This window comes from Carassius gibelio, chromosome A19 (assembly GCF_023724105.1).
Source record: "Carassius gibelio isolate Cgi1373 ecotype wild population from Czech Republic chromosome A19, carGib1.2-hapl.c, whole genome shotgun sequence".
Taxonomy (NCBI): Eukaryota; Metazoa; Chordata; class Actinopteri; order Cypriniformes; family Cyprinidae; genus Carassius; species Carassius gibelio.
Window position 1 is genome coordinate 13,554,880 of NC_068389.1, and position 20,573 is coordinate 13,575,452.

Genomic DNA, 20,573 nt, shown 5'->3' on the forward strand with positions numbered 1-20,573 from the left:
ACTACTGTGACATTCCATTAGTAGAAAAGAGCCATTTATTACAATACAAAGCACTATGGGTTTTTTTATACATCATAAATAGTACATTAGTTCCCGTTTACAGGTCATAAGCAATAGTGCTGGAAATCGAAGAAGGGAAGCTGATTTAAGGGAACGAGAAAACTGCTTCCAGAATCCCCCATGAAAAACTGTGTTTACAGCAGCACATTTAGGCCAACTGTAGACTTCACAGCAGTTCAGGTGACTGTGATTCATTCGTACTGAATATCAGCTGGGCGCACTGCATCACAGGGCTGATATTTTGATGTTGAAGATTTTGACGACATGGTCGGCACCAGCGCTGGCTAGTTGAACCCAAGCTCGCTCTTCGTCTCCGCCATGGCCCGCCCGGCCCGGCCTCGGCCTCCAGCGCAGCCTCTTCACCGTCAGAGTGTGAGACTGACTGTGATGGGTGGTCAAGGAAAGCCACAAGCATGACGTTGATTAAAGGCAACACAGATCTCCCCTCGCACACTGTCTGGATGTCTCTGGCACCTCGTTTCACTTCTACTCTGCCTGTCCAAATACTTCCAGGGGTGAATACACACTTGCGAATTTCCAAACTAACGCAGACAGATGAATAAACACACAAATCAATCTTGCTTTTCAGAACTCAAGCTAATTTTCACTTCTTGTGCTTCTAAGGTGAGTGACTTCTGGGGAAGAGATATGTGTAAGTGCCTACAGAGACGGCTTATCAATTACAGCTACAGAAGGAGAGAGTTTAGCCAGTCGGGACTCAATCCACTCTGGGGGAGAGAGAGAGAGAGAGAGAGAGAGAGATAGATAGTGAGAGGGCTCGGTGCGAAACAGAATGCACAACATGGTCTGGCCCCTCTCTGACACCTCATTCTCTCTCTTCACGGATCGATGTGAAACCTGCCCACGGGAGCGCCCGTATCAACCTGAAGCTTCTCCCAAGCAGCGTGGGCCAGCTCAGATACATGCGGCACTTTGTTGTCAATTATAGCACCAGCACTTGTCCCTGGGTGGAGCTATGACTGTCGTGTTTCACTTCAGATCAGGTCACTTTCTAAGATGCTAAGAGAGGAACACTGTGGAACTGTCAGATCATTTATAGGGGCTTGTGAGGCATTTTAAGAGTCCTCAATTATTTTTGACCAAAAAGCTTTGAAGAATCTGCTTGCTTCTGTCAAATTGTCTGTGCGGACAAAAAAAATTATTCTAATTGCAATTGTGATTAAAATGCTTCAGGTGTACTTTACTTGTTTGTACCAGTGCACAGTTCGGATAGCATATAATTAAAATAAAATTATATACAAAATAGAAAGTGTAATTACAATTTTATCATAATTATTATTATTACTAAATGAAAACTGCAAATAAAACAAGAAATCTAGTCTTTTGATAAGCAGAGCTTATAATGCTTTGAACAGAGATTTATGAAGACTGAAAAACAAAAAAAACTAAGTAAACAGTTCTTAGTTATAGTCATGTGCGTGCAGGCCTATATCAATCACACCTCTTAGCTAGAGTTCAAACTCACCATTTCAGGATTATAAAAGAGTGAAGAATATGAGCAGGAAAAAGGATACCGAGCATCGGTTTCTCCACATTTGCTCCAGTCTGATCCAGAAGACAAATCCTCTAACGGCCTCCATTTATACAGCACTATCTTCCCATTTTCTAGACCTACAGCCAGCAAAAAACTACACAAATGCAAGTATAATTCAATATTTTTCCCAGACACATCACACTAATTCTAAAGACCACACGTAACCGATTAAAGTTACCTCTGGTCTGAACAGAGATATGGGCAGATAGACACAGCAGTGGCTGAATCTCCGACATCCAGAACAGAGGAGCAGGGGGTCACGCTTTCACCCTCACATTCACCGACACTGACTCCAGAAACATGATGACCCCAGATGATTACCTGTAAAAACACAACAAGGTCAGATGTCAAAGCTTAGCCCACAGGAAAGAGCTGGACTTAAAAAAAATGGTGCATGCAGTCCTTTTTTCCCCTCATTAAAAATGTTTTACACAGAATAATCAGCATCAGTAGCCTTATAGCAGCGGTTTTATTTTACATGAAGCTGTTCTCTTGATGGGGGTAGACACGTTAAAAAACCATGAATAGGTTCAATATGTCTTCCTTTTTTTATGAGTTGCCCCAGTTTAATTGCCCCAGGAAATTTTAGCTTCTTACAAAAGTATTGATAACTAACTTTTGTGTGTTGCTGCGTTTACACCATTACGAGGCCGTAAGAGTTCAAAAGACTGCCATGCAACCAGTCCAACAACAAACGCATGTTAAACTTGACCTACCTTCTTGTCTCGACTTGACGTCACAAAGTACTTGCTGTCAGAGCTCCAGTCACATGACCAAATAATGCGCGTGTGAACTGCTGTGTCCTTACTCGTGTTTGCGTAGAGAGAAAAGCTTGCCTCTGGAAAAAGAAACAAATAAACAAACAAAAAAAGGTCAAATCTAAAAATACAAGTCATAATACTCACAACTATATTTAGTTTAATTTAGTTAATTGGGATATTCTGCTCAAAATAAAGTAGTACAGCAAGCCATTCTGTTTTCTTTTATGCAGTCATTTGTGCTGCAACTAAATCTGTGAACAACCAATGTTTGCACATTTTTGCTCTGCTAATTAAAGCTAAAGCAACCACAACTGGCCAGTCACAGACTAGAGAGTCTTCGTAACTCATTAGCCAGAAACACAAAAGTCCTACAAATGGAAAGGAGGCATCAGGGAAGGCAAGAGAGATTTCTCCACGCATGACACCGTTCAACCACCATACTGGGCTGTTCTCTGATCAGCTGTGACACTGACTAACCTCTCCACGTCTGCACTGCAGCATACAGGCTGTGAGTAATACCAGCCTCAACGAGAACGGACTGCAGCATGCCTCTGCCTTCAGTGGCCGGCAAAGCCACGGACTCATCAGAAAACGGAGAAAGAAAAACAAACGCTCCTGTGGTTACCTTGTGTCAACAGTGATTTAGAGGAGTATGCTCAGAATACACATGAACACTGTAGTGCGATCACAGGGCGGCGCTAGCAGACTCTTGTCTAAATGCCAGGAGAATCTTACAGTGGGCGAACATCAGCTGTCCACAAACTTATATTGTTGACAGAGAGATGGAGGAAGGTAAAAGCTGTTTTTGAGTAAAGAAGTCTATAAGCCCTGGAGGAAGCTGTTAGTGTTCCCATTCATCTTATTGAATGTTACTTCTACGGGGTGGTTTATGTAGGGCTCTCCGATAAATCAAAATAAAAACAAAAACTTGGATATAATTTAGTTTTCAGAGTCTCTGAGTGGCTCAGTTCTGTTCAGCTTTGTTTGCTCAAACTAATGCACGCTTATAATGTGCTTTTGGAAACTAAACATGCACCAACCACCTTCCCAAACTTCTAACCAGAAATCAGCTTTGGTCAACAAAAGTGGAGCTATGAGGGCTCCCTGTGGTTTTATTCATTTAAAATTTTTGAAAATGTTTTGAAAATGCAGTGGGAGGTGTGCTGACCTGTGTCTGAGTCAGGGTTTCCTCGTCTCCATAAGGACCAGGTACGATCTCGAGAAACGGCGAGCAGAAGGTGTCCATTCGGGGAAAACGCCATCTGAGTGACGGTCAGGCTGTGGCAGGGCAGTGACTGCAGCTGTTTCCAGGAAGTTGTGCTCCACAGAAGAATGCCAGCATGTTCTGGTTTAGAGGCCTGTGACACAAGACACATGTTGATCATGTAGATTTTTCACACCAGCGTCCACAAGCAAGTCAGTGCTCTTTTTCTGAACCTCAACCGCAGAGCCCTCCTCCTACAAGCAGCATTTGCAGCTCAGCCAGCAGTTTTAAAGAATAAACCTCATGTCCAAAGCAAAGTCATCTGAGCCTGCAGGACCCCAGCAGCAGGCCGCCATCAGCTCCACCGAATAAACCTCACAATCTCCGCTCGAGCGTGAACAATGGCAGGTGACACGCAGAATGTGCTTTCATTCGGAAGGGCTTTGTGCGTGATCAGCGTGGGTTTGGCAGAACCACGGGGCCAGACCGGGACACAAACCAATGATCTCCCTTCAACCATCTCAAGAGTGTGTCACGCCGGCCAGAGGGCACATAGGGCTAGTTAACCAACCCTGGTCATGCAAGTTCAATGTGTTTTTAATACGACAGGTGGATCTTTACATTAAAGAGAAGAAAAATTAAATCACACATGGATGCCAGGGTCTAAATTGGCACAAGCTTGTTAAAATGGCAAATTACTAAACATTAAAAAACCACTTCAGGATCGGTGCAGCCTCACACATGCATGCTCTTCTGTGTTCTGTTATTACAGCCCACGGATACATTTGTGTGAAACTAACAACCATCTGGTCACGCATGTGATTTTACCTTACATGCTGAAGCCACCACAGTCCTTGCAGAATCCGACGCCAGACAAAACATCTCAAAACCGTGCCCGTACCTGCGGAGAGAGTGACACGGAAAGAGGGTATGTTAATGAGGGCTCTGTCAGTACCTGCTCACAAATAAAGCCTGAGCACCATGACAGGTTCAGAGAGTGATTCAAACACAACGGATGCTTTGTGTGCCAGGGCTGCCATGCATGCTCTCCTGTGCTTATGGGAGTGGAAGAAAGCCATGCGCTCTGGCAGCCATTAGCAGATCTGCTTAGTAATTTCTAACACTGGATAAATAGCTCGGCAAGCCAGGCTGTCAAAGCCTTCAGCTGCTTACAGCTGTGTATGTAAATTATAGTTTCGTCCAGTGTATCAAGGAAATCGACTTTAAATTCTTATGAGCAAGATTTTAAAAATAAAAAGTCTGTACATTTCAATTGATTATAAATGCCTTGGGGGGGATGAAAATTTAATTGTGAAAATAGTCGATGTTTAATAATTCTGCAAAACTTCTTGAATAATACACCCATTTTTCCCACCAACCAGTGCAAAATACCACTAAGCATCCAATTCTGTTATAGATTGCCTACAGTTTCGGCAAATGTCAGAGTCATATGTCATTTAGTGCAACACAGGCATTATTCTGTGCTAACAAATGCAGCAGAATAAACAAAGGCCAGAAAATACTGTATGCAAGTAAGCAAACACAGGCTCAAATGCTTGGCTAATGCAAACACCCCATTGCATTGCTGTGGCAGTAACTATCCTCAGTTCACAAGGCATCGATAGAGACTTTAAATATCTGAGCCAGTTATCCGTATGCTATTCAGCTATAAACATTTGAACAGTTTAAGCAAATATTCTTTTGCTAAATTGCTTTTTGCGGTTTAAAAACACATGCATAAAACAACTGGTAAATATCAGTGCTACATATTGGTTACTAGACACTTGAAAAATAATTGCAATAATGCGGTGCAGCATTAGGGCCGGCTGCAGACAAACACAAATGATAACTGATGGGACACTCACAGCTTCTGTACCTCTGGCCACAGTGTGTTCTGCAAGAGGTCGTCCTCTTTCGGAGGCTCTGGCAATACACACACACACAGAGTTACAAAATATTAACATAGTTATTATGAGAGATGAGCAGATGCCTATAGACTGTATTTGTCAATAAGCTCATATTTTAATTTAGCAACAGATACACAGACGAGTAATTACTCAAAGCTGTCTGGAACAACGACAGCTTTATCTACAGTTTTCAATGATACATGCTGTAAATCAAATTTAGCTCTCTTTATGCAAGCCTGAAATAATATGGTCTCATTTCGATATACAGACACTTATGCAACACATGCCCCAATTGAAATGGAATGGAATTTTTTTTTATTCATATCTGGTTTGCAGTTTTATTTTAATTATTTCCTCTTTGCCCCTCCAGAAGAAGCGAGATAGAGGGAGTGGTATTATCCTATTAACAACTCTGTGTCCGCCTCATTGCGCTCCCCATCGCCCAGAGTCATCAATATTTTAACTTTGCCATTATATAAGCCTTCTTTCTAATTATGATTCCAGATTAAGGAGCTTTTTCAATCACATTGACAACGTTTGCCACTGTTCCCCTGGAGCAAGAGCAGCATAAACCCCCCTGCTTCAACACTCACCCTCCACCCATACCCCCCTTATGCTGTAAAAACATTTGTCTCCAGTATCTCTGATTCATGCCCCAGATACATTAATAAACCAGAGAAAACAGGCTTTAATAACTGCCTTTCACACATGTAGGATATCATTGCGTTTTCTAGGAATAACAGAGGAGCTGTCAACTTACAGTGTCTACCTGGTGTTGGTGAAGTATTTGACTATTGCCATAAAGCCTAATGCATTTTGTTTCAAGAAAGAACTGTCTACTTGGAGATAAAGAGGACAACTGACTGAAATGTAATCCAAAATGACCAACCACAGTTCATTTTTAATGCAATAGTAGAGGGAAAAAAGCAAGGAAATAACTATAAATAAATACCAGTGAGTTTGAGAGGTTGAAAGTAGGACTCTTTATATTGGTCGGACAGGCTATTGAAATCTTCACTGTCCTGTTGAGGGCTCTTAGATGCGATGTCACCTGTAAACACATCAGATGCCACTGTAAAGACTAGCAACTGCCTCAACGCTCTCAGGATCAGCTCAATGCAAATTCTCCTGTGGCCACCGAATTCAAAGGGTTCATACCTTGAAACACTGCCTTGTTGGACAGGCCAAGGGCAGGAGTGCTGGCTCCCTCTGGGAGATCTGCTATTTCCTGAACACCCAGGAGACATAGACACATTGTAAAACCTTCTTTATTTAAAACCTTCTACTATATTGCGAACTTGGCAAATTGTGTCATAAATGCAAAATACTCTGTAACAACTGTCGCATAAAAACAAAATGCTCAAAAAATCCTGGTCTAAATGGGAGCACTCCACAAGAGCCAAAGCATTCACGTCATATACGCTTAATTACACAACTTCAACCTAAAGTGAGAATGCTATTTATGTCATCTCATTTACTATGACCTCAAGTTAGAGAAAATGAAATTCCTTTAGCTATATATATCTGAGAGCATGTGCATAAACATTAGGATTAAGATAATGAGAAATGTGAGTCTCATCTTAAAATCTCTAGCTGATACAAGACATTGCAAAGAGTAATTAAAACCCAGGTTTTATTTGATGTAACTAATTAAAGTTTAAAGATGAGAGGATTCTGAGAACTTACATTACAGCCCAGCAGTTTCTCCAGAGAGGTGTGTGATATGTTAGAAAAGTTCTCCACAAAATTCCTTGGAGCCTTGAACACCCGCAGGACCTTCTCATCGGCACCAGACACAAACTGAAAACGCCCAACCATAGTCAGACACTGCATGTCATAACCGTGAATCTGCGGCCTTGAGATCTCATGCCAGGTAATCTGCAAACACAGAAAAAGTTTATCAACAGTAAAAGTTTGACGATGTATGATTATAAAAAAAAGAAAAAAAAAGAAAAAGAGTTGACATTTGTTTAAACCTCTGAGCATCCTTTTCTGGTCCAGGGTGTAAAAAGTCTGGTGGTTTGGTCTGATCCGACAGTGATGATAAACTCTCCCTCAGGGTCCCAGCTCAAGTCCTGCACTGCGCCAAAGTGACCCGAAATGACCACACTAGGCCTCCATTCTCCCTGTGCAAAAGAAGTCTCCAAATTTATTTACTCCATTTAATATAAATAATAATACCCTTGAATTTTGTCAGTTTTTATTAGGCAAACAGGAATGTTTACATAAAGAGGTTTGCGTTACTGACAGATGTTGTCAGTTACATCTGACCTGGTTGCTGTCACAGTGCCAGAGGTGCAGCGCTCCGTGAAAGGCATGAGCCAGAATCATAAAGCCGTCCGGACTCATCTGGCAGCCATAGAAACCCAGAGTGTTTCCTCCAACTTCCCCAACACGAACCTTAATGAGTCGTCAACAAGAAATAATGGAGAAACTAAATATTCAAACTATCCATATTATAGTGTGCAACACCACGCATAAAACCTGAAAAATTCTTGTGGGACTACTTAGAACTACCTAGAAGGACACAATGGTGAATTGGTAACTCATTGAGGGACTTAAACTCGGGCTGTCGATTATTCCCTTGAAATTGTAACTGCGATTATTAATTACGATTATCACAATTTACGTTGAATGATGTTTATACCACTGTTTGATGCAACTGCATGTCGTATTTTTATATGAAAATATACAAGCTGAAAACACTAACTGAAAAACTTTTAGTGCTTTTCTGTAGTAAATTAAACCTCAAATTTCAACTATGCATCAAATTGGTTTCTTCTTTAAATGATTAAATTAAATTTATGCATTTAGCAGACGCTTTTATCCTAAGCGACTTACATTGACTTCAGGCAAACAATTTTCTCCTAACATGTGTTCCCTGGGATTATTTTAATTATAAAAAAGTAAAAATATTAATGGTATTATAACGTTATACTAAAATTTAAATCATGAGGGGGAAAAAAACCTTAAGATAATATTTAGAAAGAAGAAACGCACCATAATCATGCATAATAACATAAATGGACTTTGAACGATTAATTGCAGCTTTGTATGATTACGTAATTGTATTTTTAGGTAATTGTTGAAACTGCAGCCCTAACTCAAACCTCCAATATTTTAGTTACCCACCCTGAGGTGCATTTCAAATAGTATGATGTATTGTTGGAGACATTAACAAGCTAGTTACAACTGTACCCATAAATTGTAGTAACTTCATCACATATTCACTGATAGAACTACCTTGGGATCAAAATACACTCAAAGGCTACTTTATTAGGTACACCTTTTCAACTGCTCATTAACAAATACATCTAATCAGCCAAATACATACAAAATCATATAGACATGTAGACATGGTCAAAAGAATCTACTCCAATAAAGCATCAGAATGGGGAAGAATTTTAATTTAAAGAGCCACACAGATGGGAAATCAAAAATTACCTGTATTACAGTGTATGATGTAGCTGTCCATCAGTGTAAACAATGTGCAAAGTAATTAAACCAAAAAGTACACGATTTATAAAGTTATTGGCTTCTAAAGTAAGGAGTCGACTCTGAATCGCTGAAACGAGTCATTATAGATTTCAAATCTTTTGCCCATCTCTATGTACGTCATTAGGAACACTTTGCATAATAATCTCCGCCTACCGTCTTGGGAGAAACGGAACTCTGAGCTTCATTAAAATGAAGTGTAACTCCGTGAATACTCAACGAAGAGACATGAGAGAGATATCTATAGAAAGCTTGACATGTCTACTTTAAAACTAAACAAGTGCTGCCGAAAACAGATATTCTGTGATAAAGTAATCCATATGAAAACAACGCGATGTTTGCTTTTCATGTCTCCCTTCATTATATCTAATGTGACCACGCCCCCGAGCTGAACGCACTATTCAGATTCAAACTGAAGCGCGGGGCTTGAATACACCCACACAGAAGAAAAAGCAGCGAGACTGTTCAAGTTTTTTATTTTACTGTTTGTTTCGCGATGAGAGGAATAAGACATAATTCACCCCAAACAGATGCTAACGTATAGTTTACCGTGGAGGTGTGTGCGGAACAACCAATCAAAACTGACTATGTTAGTTGACCAATCAGAACACAGTTTGCTACCGAAAGGTGGGGTTTAAGGAAACTGAATCTTTTGAACAGCTTCGCGCGAACCGTTTGGGGATCTCTGAGAATTGAGGTAATTTTAAAATGATATTTTGACAAAATGACAATGTTTTTTAACCTTGGATGGATTTAAACCTAATGTACAGGACTTATAAACAGTGATAGGAAGCTTAGAATTTTCATCTTACTGGCTCTTTAAGTGGCTTGGCAATGTTGTTGGTGCCAGACAGGCTAGTCTGAGTATTTCAGAAACTGTTGATCTACTGGGATTTTCACACACAACTATCTCTAGTGTTTACAGAAAATGGTCCAAAAAGAAAATATATCCAGTGAGCGGCAGTTCTGTGGGTCAGAGGAGAATGGCCAGAATGATTCAAACTGAGAGAAAGGCAACCTCGAAGCAGAAGGGCTACAGCAGCAGAAGACCAAACCAGGTGATACGTATAGCTTATGACAGCTTATAATAGCTTATAGCTAAAAACAGGCTACAGTTAGCACAGGTTCACCAAAATTGGGCAATATAGATGCCTGGTCTAATTTATACCACTTATTTTGCTCAAGAAACAGTGGTTCTAACCACAGATTGAGAGCTGCCGTTCCAACCACACAACATTGTGAAGCTATTGATGAATGTTTTGGGAAACAATTGATAAAGAATGTTGGTAAAAACAGAACTTTTTTTAAGCTAACAATGTTTTGGGGAACCCCAGATTTTTAACTACAGTCTCTTTGAATGGTGGTATTGTGGGCTTTCATCCACTCTGAAATCCTGGCTCAAGTAGTCAAACTCTTTTTAGGGTTATTTGTTCAATTGATTATACATTGTGTTGTGGCTGTTATGAGTTAATCGCCTGGGGTGGCTAAAATCCGATCCCAGAGAGGACATTTATATGTAAACAAAAACCTTGGAACTACACTCTGCACTCTCAATCATGTTCTTGATGGTGATTGTTTGATAAGAGAGGCCTTCGCTGGTGTCACTGCCCCCGATAAACCGGCTGGTCAAGCAGGCAAATAATTAGTAGTCATGAATCCTGAGCAATCTGAGTTGAGAGTCTACAGCTGTGCTCCATCTCCGTTAAGTAACAGTCTGAGGACACCAATTAATCAGGCCAACAAGCGAAAAGCACAACGTATGCAAAGAGGAGACTATTAAATGAGAAATAAATCATGTTTGCTTCCTTTGAATGCATTAATGTGATGTTGAACGTATTCACGCACACATTAAATCAAATGTGAGCCTCGGAAAGCTGGGAGACAAAATGGTCACATGAAGAATGAATCAGTGTAAACTCCTCTGACTGGGCTGGGCTATGAATACCAAAGCAATGTAATTGTTTTTCAGCAAACTGTAGCATGGGTTGCCCTCCGTCTGGCCCGTGTCTAACATGCTTAATGCTGCTTGAGTGTCTCACGGTAATGGGGGAAGAGAGTCGTGCAGCGAAGCAAGCGGTAACATTGTATAAAACAAGATAATTAGTCATGATTATGCCATCAGCGATAACCTGCCTCTACTTTTATTTATGGTTGTGCACGAGCAAAGACTGATGCTCCAGCCCCAACATCTGCATTGCCAACACACACTCAGAGGGTGAAGAAATGATTTTGTAATTTAATCAAATCACACTTTCAACTGTGAAAAGGAGGTATGAAAATTTCAGCAGACAGCCATCGCAGTGGTGTTTCCTGTTGACCTTGAGCAGGACAAGACATTTCCAGCAGCCGTGTTAAGAGCAGCAGTGATTCCTCACGTTCAGGGGTGTCACCGCTCAATGATTCAGTCTTTTGTCATGCCCAGCAGAGCATGTCTTAAAGATATTGCCAGATCAGGTGGCTAGCTTAAGCTTTTCTTCAAAACATCAACACTAGATGGACAAATCAGCCATCTAATGCTGAGATTTTAACACCGCCACAAGACAGGCAGGACAGTTCGAACAGAGCCACGTTTGGCTGGAAAATACAGATTTAAAACTAAATCCACAAACCATTAAACAGTAAGGGCTATCAACATTTTAATGCTCCCGTTTGCACCAATAGAGAGACATCTGAGATGCCCTTCACAGGCACATCCTACAGAGTGAATATGGCGGAACTAATGATTGCGATGAAGAGAGCCCTTCACTTTGAATGGCACAGATCCTGTGAGCCATTCTGGAAAGAGTGATGCAACATTAACCAGATCGATTTTGAATTCCATCCACATGGCTACTCGTATATCACGGCCAAATCTCATGAGGGAAATGTGCAATCACTCTTGTTTAGGGAAGGAACACCAATATGGATCTGTGGCACGATGTGTGTTGTAACACAAACCACACAGTTTTGGATGGGATTTGTACGAAACCTAACAATGCAGGGGAGTGACGAAACATTTTTGAGGTTGGGATCCTGGAAATCAAACATCGCCCACAATGATGTGGTCTAGAAGTTACTAATCTAGCCTGGTAGCCAAAAGACTAGGTCCTTGTAGCTTAACTGGTAGCGATAACAATGACAAGATTCACAGGAACCCCACACTTAAAAGAAAACCGTGTAGATGGTACCTATGAGAAATGGGCACATGTAGTTTTGAAGCCTTATGCCCTTGAAATGTACTTAGCTCCGGTTGCTCCAGAGTGATTCAATTAGTTTACTGCGAGTCACTGTGGATAAAAGCATTTGCTAAATGACTACTTGGATTATCTTGCACTTTATCCTACAAGATATGGGTAGTCACTACTGGACAAACTAATGCTTTACTCATGGTTTCATTCCTGTGGAGATGAGGACTAATGAAACTGAAAGTGAGCAATCCAACAATGATGATGGATACTGAGAGCAGCTCAATAGTTTGTCAATTCTAGGTGATGTGGGGGTGGGTCATGAGGTCTAGAGGTTAAAGATTTTTCATGGTAACTCATCTGTACTCTCTTCTGGGCTATTAGGGAAAATAAACCATTAGCATAACACTAATGGCTCACAGAGTCTCAAAATGGTCCCTGCACACTGCTCATTGGCAACATGACTTATTAGGAGGGTGTAGTTTACACAGCGGTTTGCCTGGCCACTGTACTGCAAACCAGCTCTCCACTAAATCTAACCAATTAGGCTAATCATTATGGAGGAGACTCTTCTTGGTGGGTGCGTTAATTAGCCAAAGTGATGCTGGTCATTTTGTGCTTAGTAGGGCACTTGCAGTAAGTCCACAACTATGACCATGAAGGCAAGTTTTAGGTTTAGTTTTCATAAACTGCCATATTTATTAACAAGTAATAATTGCTAGTTCAATGGTTACGACCTTTTCACACCAAACGCAAGATGAAAAAAATGAATACTATAGCAAAACTAATGTAAACAGTGGTATTTAATCAAAGGTCAGCAGCAAAAAACTATCAGTAAAGTGAGTTTAAATAGTATTCTTTAAATGTATTATTTAGTTATTGGACGTTTGGACCTTGTGCATTTTAATTTGAGAAATGTAGAAGAGTAAAGTGCAGTTGTAGAAATCTTAATATGCACTGTTGCAGAAATCTACCCAATAATTATTCATATTTATTAAATTATTAATGTTATATATAAAATATAATATCTGCTGGTTTAAAGGTGCTCAACCACATGTGATAACCCAGTTCACACCTACCTCTTATCATATGCCCTTTTCCACTCTATACAGAAGAGACATGCAGAGCAGAAAATACCAGATGCAGAACAACCCAGCTGCATCCAGGTACAACACAAGACCTGAAATCAACTTCAACCTTTTCCTACAACTACAACTCACTGTCTTTCATTTTTAATTGGACTTAAGACGTGCCTTAGTTCGACAAAGCGTGTCAGAGTGTCAGAATCAGGAGCCACTGATCTGAGCCCTGACATGTTATGTCTGTATACCAAGATCAAAGTGAGTATCTCTTATTAATCAACCACAAAGTCAAGCCTGTCTTCTGCTGTGCCAAATGCCAATCAAAACGTCCTATTATGACTGAAGTGAAAAAACATAGTTTTAAGGTTTTCTGAGGTATCGCCAATCCCATTTCTGAGAGAAGCTCACCAATCATTCACAGTCCCTCACACAGATGGCAGAGAACTCTGTGCAATTCTCAGTGTGTGGGTTAAATTTGACACAGTTAGCAGAGAATGGGCAGATGTTCCCTGCATTACCCAGAGAGCGTAACAGCAGAGGAGCTTGTGCAGCACTTCCTGCCACTGCTGTGGATTCTAGAAGTCCATGACTGGCAACCAGAGAGACTATGAAGGACAGGAAGGAAATGACCTCAGGATGGGGTTATTTCTTTCCAAGAGCTTGATCTGTACACTCAGATAAAAAAAAAAAATATATAATAATATATATATATATATATATATATATATATATATATATATATATATATATATATATATATATACACATACATATACATATACATATATATATATATTAGATCTTGTGCCAATTTAAAGTCTTTATGGAAGTTTTCATTCTGAATTTAAAATTATTTTATTAGGCACTACATGGTCTTGCATCCAGACTAACTTTTAAAAATGGTTTCCGTCTATAAATCTGGAAGGTCCCACAGATCATCAGGTTCCTCTCTTATTTGGTGATGCTGTTTTCAGCCATTATGCTCCGTGCCGATGGAGGAAATGAGAGGTGCCGAAAATATAGATATTTTTAAACATGAATTAAACACCCTGTTATTAAGTCTGCCTTTTATTTGGTGCTGTAACTTTTTATCCTATTATTTATATTTATTTGATTTATTAACATTATAATTTATGTTCTATTTTTGGTAGATTTATTTTTAATAGTATTCAACTATTTTACTTTTATTATGAACTAATGTTATTTTCATTGCTTGTATTTTGTATCAGTTACTTGTTTATGTTTGTACAGCACTTTGAATTGCATTGGATTGAATTTAAAAAGCGTTTTATGAATAAAAGTTTGATTGATTTTTTTTTTGATAGACAAAAACTGTTGAATCCGAGTCATGACACAGTGGTAGACAACTCTGGGCTTGTTCGATTCTCATTTCTTCTCTTTCTATCCCATCATGTTCTGCCTTTTCTTTATTGGACAAATACAGAAATTTCTGGAAGTCTGGAACTGAAGCTAGAATGCATTCTACTGCATTCTAATCCACTTTCAAAATTTTTCCAATATCAGTATTTACTAAGTAGTAAACAAAATGACTTTACCAGCTCCACCCACACCCCTGAATCCTCCTCTGGCCCCCATAAGATCATGGTCTTGTCCATTGAGGCAGAGAGCAGCTTCAGGGGTTGTTCCACTAAGTCACCTGCAGGGGGAGACATCAAGAAACAAAATAGATGCAGAGACTGGATAAATCCAAATAAAATATAAAAACAATTTAAATTAAATATGAAATTGAATATAATTTCAAACAGTACATTACAGAGATATGAAGAAACAAAATCCGAACATGCTCTCTGATCACGTGCTGGAATACCTTTGACACATGGAGGTTGCCAGTGAACTCCATAAACCCAGTTTTCATGGCCAGCCAACACCGTTTCAAGAGTCACAGCAAACTCTAGAGCAGAAAGAAATGAGCAATGAGCAACAGATTATTATCCTTATACATTTTTCATTACTTAAAGACTTTACTAGACAAATCTTTTTTTTTTTCTTGCATTTGGTTGTGGCAAGTTCATTTTGCACTCTTGGTTAGAAAACACTGTATAAATGATCCTTGATTTTGTGTTTCTACACCACATAGTTTCAAAACAGATAATCAAGCAACTAATCAACTCAACAATAACCAAATTCTAGAAGTCATCACACAACTAAATAACAATCATGCAACACCTCCAGCCTCACCATCTCCAGACACTTGAAAAACATCCTCCTTCATCTTGAGAACAGCGTCAGTCTGCTGGTCTGCTTCAGTGACAGTCTTGGCAAACAGTCTCCACACTCTGATCAGACAGTCCTGTGAACAGCTGGCCAGCCAGAGCTCTCCGTCTACACATTCAGCAGTGAAAAAAAGTAGAATGGGAAGCTTTCCCGCTTGTACAGTATATTTCAGTTATGGTGCATTTAATTGGCAGCAAGAACCTGTTGCATGAATTATAAAAGAATGTGAGAGTGAAAACAACAATACTGTAACATTAGGATGATGCATTTTATACCCTTAGACTATTTCCATGCCAGTACTACTGTATCATATGCATTAAATGGGTCTATGACTTCAACTCTTTTGCTAAAAATTCACAAAACAAGTGCACATCATATTTCACAATTGCTTTGATGTTTGACCATTGAGTTTGTTTGTAATTCTCATTATTTCTTAAGACAATGTTTATTGCTGTGAGAATCGTCCTGTCAGAGCCAATTAAAATGAGCTTATAATGTGCATAAACATTTCAATTTACTGTATTACAGTAATGAAAAGTGCTAGATCACATTCTACTTTTCGATGTGGCTTTATCTTTAATTAAAAAAAGGAAATTTGGACGATACATATAACTTTTCTTTGTAAATAGCCAATAAAATATTGAGTACATCTTTTAGTCAGGAAGAAACTAAATAGTACATTTATTTAATTAATATTTAAGTAACAAAGGGAGAGACATTCTACAAAAGCAATACTTTGAGATATGAATAAGAATACAGTAAAAACAGTAATATTGCAAATTATCAGATCTTTTTTTTTTTTCCTGTGGTAACAAAGCTGAATTTTCATATTATTAAAATTGTGCTGCTTAATATTTTTGTGGAAACCATGTTCCATTTTTTTCAGGATTCTTCAATTAATAGAAATTTCAAAATAACAGCATTTATTTAAAATAGAAATGTATGTAACAATATAAATGAAGTCACTGACATTTTCAATAAATTAAATGCATTTAAAGGAAAAAAAAAAAAATCTTTGATTAGCAGCATAAATACTAAATGCTACAATGAGGACTGAAGGCTACAAAGTTAAAATTTCGATTTCATGGGGTCTTATGGTCCTAAAACATTATTTTACTTCCTCTAAATTTCTTAAGCACATTTATTCCATTTAGAGGTCCTACCTTTAGTGGCCCACTCCACACATCGGACCCAATCCTCATGTCCTGTCAGACTCAGAAGCCTCTGAAACTAAACACACCCACATGACACACAAAATATGAACAGCATTAATATAAAGTAGAGACACCTGACAATCTTACCTGTCCGCTGAGCTGCACATACAGGTGAACTCTGCTCTCATCTCCCCCACAGGCCAGTACTGGAACTGCAAGAGATGTAATTATCCTCTTCATTCACAAAGAAACACCAGGCAGACAAGTCACTAAGTCTATTCACGCCATCTAGAAGCGAAATACAGCTACAGTCCAGACGTGAGGGCTAATGTCGCCCCAGGACCAGGACAAAGACAAAATAGGACAGGACAATACAGTAAATCAACATGGAGCAGCGGGCGCAGCTTACCTCTGCTGCCTGGCAACAGTGCCAAGGAGACATCCATCATGAACCCGCTCCCAAAAGATATGGTCTGGAGGCATGCAGCTAATGAAGAGAACAGAAACACCTCACATGAAAATGAATTTATTATTTTAAATTAGGCCATTTCATATTTTGAAATTAGACAATTACCCTGACAACCTGAAATCATCTCCTGAGGTAATGTTAAAAATAATGCATTCAAAAGAAGCTGGATTTTGGATTATTGCCATCTGAATGTTAGATAAATGATGCAGCTCATCATCGTGTGACTTGAAAGTCCGTCAAAGCAATGCAGAAATTTTGCATTTGCCCTACTGTATATCACTTTTTAAATTGTCACTTTCTTTCTGAACAGCAAGTATGGACATCAGAAAGAAAGCAGTAGGAATGACCAGATTACGCCTGTGCTTTCTCTTATAGTTTAAGTTTACTTTAGGGAGATACAAATAATTAGAATTAGAGTTAAGACAAATTTTGTTCATGATGAGACTTTTCTTATTACAAGTGAAGCTGACTTGTATAAAAAGAAGTCAATAAATAGATGGCATGTATACAGCAGGTATATTAGATACAGGAGTCAAAGACGAAAAGGGGTTTTCAAGCATCAAAACAATAAAAGCTTAATACAGCTTTAAATTTTGACCTGTTTAATTTAACTTTTTCTGAGCAAACCATTATAACTGTCATTCATTTTATCATGATATACATAAAAAAAAAGAAAAATAAACTACCATCATTTAGTGAAACAATAGTTCATACTAAAAAAAATATTGTCAGGTGTATTTAGAGCAAGAATCATAAGATGGCATTAAAAGACTTTAGTGAAATCTTTACCATTATCTGTCAAACAATTAGGTTTTAACTACGGTATTTGTCAGCGAGAAATTTTTAATCATTTCAACTATAATAAAATCTAGTATGATGATGCATTCTTTTATACATTTTATAAAGTACAGTTCAGAACAAGTATGTTGCATGTTTGATGCAGACACCAAAATGAGACATCTTGTCTTTGACCCATAGACATAAATAAAATATATCCAGGCGTCAGTGTCTCATGGTCTTTCAGAAATATATACATCTATTTTTTTTTTTATTATGGAAACTGTGATACTTTTTTTTCAAGGATTCTTTGATGAATAAAAGTTTAAAAGTACAGAACTTTTGTAACATCAGAAAAAGTCTTTAAAGTCTTTCAAATGTCTTCCCTTTCAATAAAAATAAATCTTACTGACTAGTGACTTCCAAACCTTTGAGTACAGTAGTACATATTAAATAAATACACATATTTAGAATTTTTCTATTTGTTGTACTATTTGCTTTCTGTTGATCTCGGTTGCTGACATCCAAGGCAAGTTCTACTGTATCTCTGTGATGACGAACACACAGATTTTGATCTACTGCATAAGCACTGAATTTGGATTTTAAACTCCACTTAATTTACAAGAAGCAACCAGCAGATGTCAGGCTTGGAGAATTTGAAAAGTACTTAATCAAAAACGAATTAATTTAAACTCTAAAGCTCACTTCCTATCTTACCTGTGTCAGAGCTGCACGTCCAGAGTTTGACAGTGGAGTCAGAAGAAGCTGATGCCACCAGTAATTGAGAGGAGGACAGAGACATGGCATCCACTGCACACACGGGCCCGGAGTGTCCCGAACACACTGCACATGCTGTGAACTGCAGCAGAAGATGGACAAACGTAACACTTTTTTTTCTTTTTTTTTTACTTTTGTGATTACAGATTTCCTGATCACAGATTATGTCCATAACTGACCAAGCTGTGTCATTCCTGTCCTAAAGTCTTTTAGGCTTTTATCATGCTGTAGAATTAATTTGATCAAACAGGATGATTTGACAAACAGTGTGACAAACAATCAGATATATTTTCTAATCAATTGCTAAAAAAGCTTGCACTGTTGTTTTCCCACCAGAAATAATGAGGATTACGCAACTGAGGATCTGGGCAAATTGCAACAAACCTATTAAATGAAGAAATCAATCAGTTACAAATTTTTGTAACTTGGACAATTAGTTACATTATGTTATAATTGTAAGAGTGGTATCACCAAGGGCTTTCTTAACATAAGGGATTCGTCACAACTGGTTGCTTTTCAAAAGATATTCTATAAAAATGGAAAGGGATTTTGAAACCTGGTGGAAAGCGATGTATGTTTATATATATATATATATATATATATATATATATATATATATATATATATATATATAAACATATTAAAAATATATAAAAGAAGGCAGCTTGAAAAACAAATCTTTACAAGTTGTTGATTTATTATTGAATATTTTATTTTAGTGTTCCTTTAGCTCAATTGGTAGAGCATTACCTTATCAAGCACATTGTTGGGGGTTCGATTCCCCGGGAACACATGATAGGAAAAAATTGATAGCCCGAATGCACTGTAAGTCGCTTTGGATAAAAGCTTCTGCTAAATGCATGATTGAAATTTGTACAAATTTTTTATTGAATTTTTATCCAATGTATTGCATAACAGAAACGACCCAATAAATGTTGTCAGCATAGGTAATCATATTAACTGTTGTTGTTGTACACACATACCTTCCCATCCTGCTTCTCCCAGACAATAACATTATTATCTGACCCACCAGACACCAGCTGGGTTTCCGGACCTGCAGAAATAAACAGCTTACGTTTCTACGTTCAAAGTTCCTTTGTTTGTATTGAAAATGTAATAATGTCTATCCATGAAGATAGAACATTTCACACTTTTTTTAACCTCTGAAACTGAAATGTCTGTCAGCAGCCCATTCCCCATTTATTAACGGTGGTCAATGTAAAACACTTACTGCAGTCTTGTTTGTGAACCCACTGGACAGCATTCACTCTTCCAGTATGTTTATTCAGCACCTCAACAATCCTTATTTCCTGATAACAATTCATAAACAAAATCATGACACACCTGTCACACTTTCACTGTCACCGATCTTATTTGACAGTTTATCAAATACTAAAGACATTTAATATGAAACTACTTGATCGGAAGAATGCATACTCTAAACACAGGTTTAAGTTCACAGTTTGCACAACACTGCATTAAAGAATCGGAACTTGTAAGTGCATATGTAAAATATAATAACATGCCACAGAGCAGCAGCATCACCTCAACTAAATCAAGTGAACAGTCATACAGTCAATAACGTTACCTGAGGATTATAAAGGGCAACTGAATTACATGTCCCAAATGCGATAAGACCTCCTCTGCCCCATGACACAACATTAGGAGCGCGATTAGCACAACAAAAGACATGACATGTGTCCATTACAGGCGCTGCCATCTTCACCGCTGCTGTGTGTTACAATTAAAAAGAACCGGGAGAATATGCCACGATAGTAGTTCCTGAAAGAGTTATTTAAAAATACGATTCTCTAAAGATATAGTTGAAATAGATTAAATAACATTTGTATTGCATTTATTATCAGATTAAATGAATTAAGCAAGACACAATTATGCAAAGCACCGGCAGATACCAAAACACAGAGTAACCGGA

General features: G+C 38.4%; 1 protein-coding gene across 1 annotated transcript; it reads right to left on the reverse strand.

Annotated features, from left to right (window-relative positions):
* Nucleotides 1-17: 17 nt before the first annotated feature.
* Nucleotides 18-20,547, reverse strand: LOC127935018 (elongator complex protein 2). Its single transcript, XM_052532602.1, has 22 exons — nt 20,229-20,547; nt 19,872-19,950; nt 19,624-19,694; nt 18,581-18,722; nt 17,027-17,104; nt 16,765-16,829; nt 16,627-16,693; nt 15,428-15,571; nt 15,057-15,140; nt 14,785-14,885; nt 7,759-7,887; nt 7,464-7,613; nt 7,174-7,365; nt 6,646-6,715; nt 6,440-6,538; nt 5,446-5,503; nt 4,409-4,481; nt 3,545-3,734; nt 2,332-2,453; nt 1,794-1,936; nt 1,596-1,709; nt 18-442 (listed from the first exon to the last, which is right to left on the reverse strand). The coding sequence occupies exons 1-22, from the start codon at nt 20,358-20,360 to the stop codon at nt 286-288; spliced, it is 2,460 nt and encodes an 819-aa protein (XP_052388562.1). The 5' UTR covers nt 20,361-20,547; the 3' UTR covers nt 18-285.
* Between the last annotated feature and the right edge of the window lie 26 nt (nt 20,548-20,573).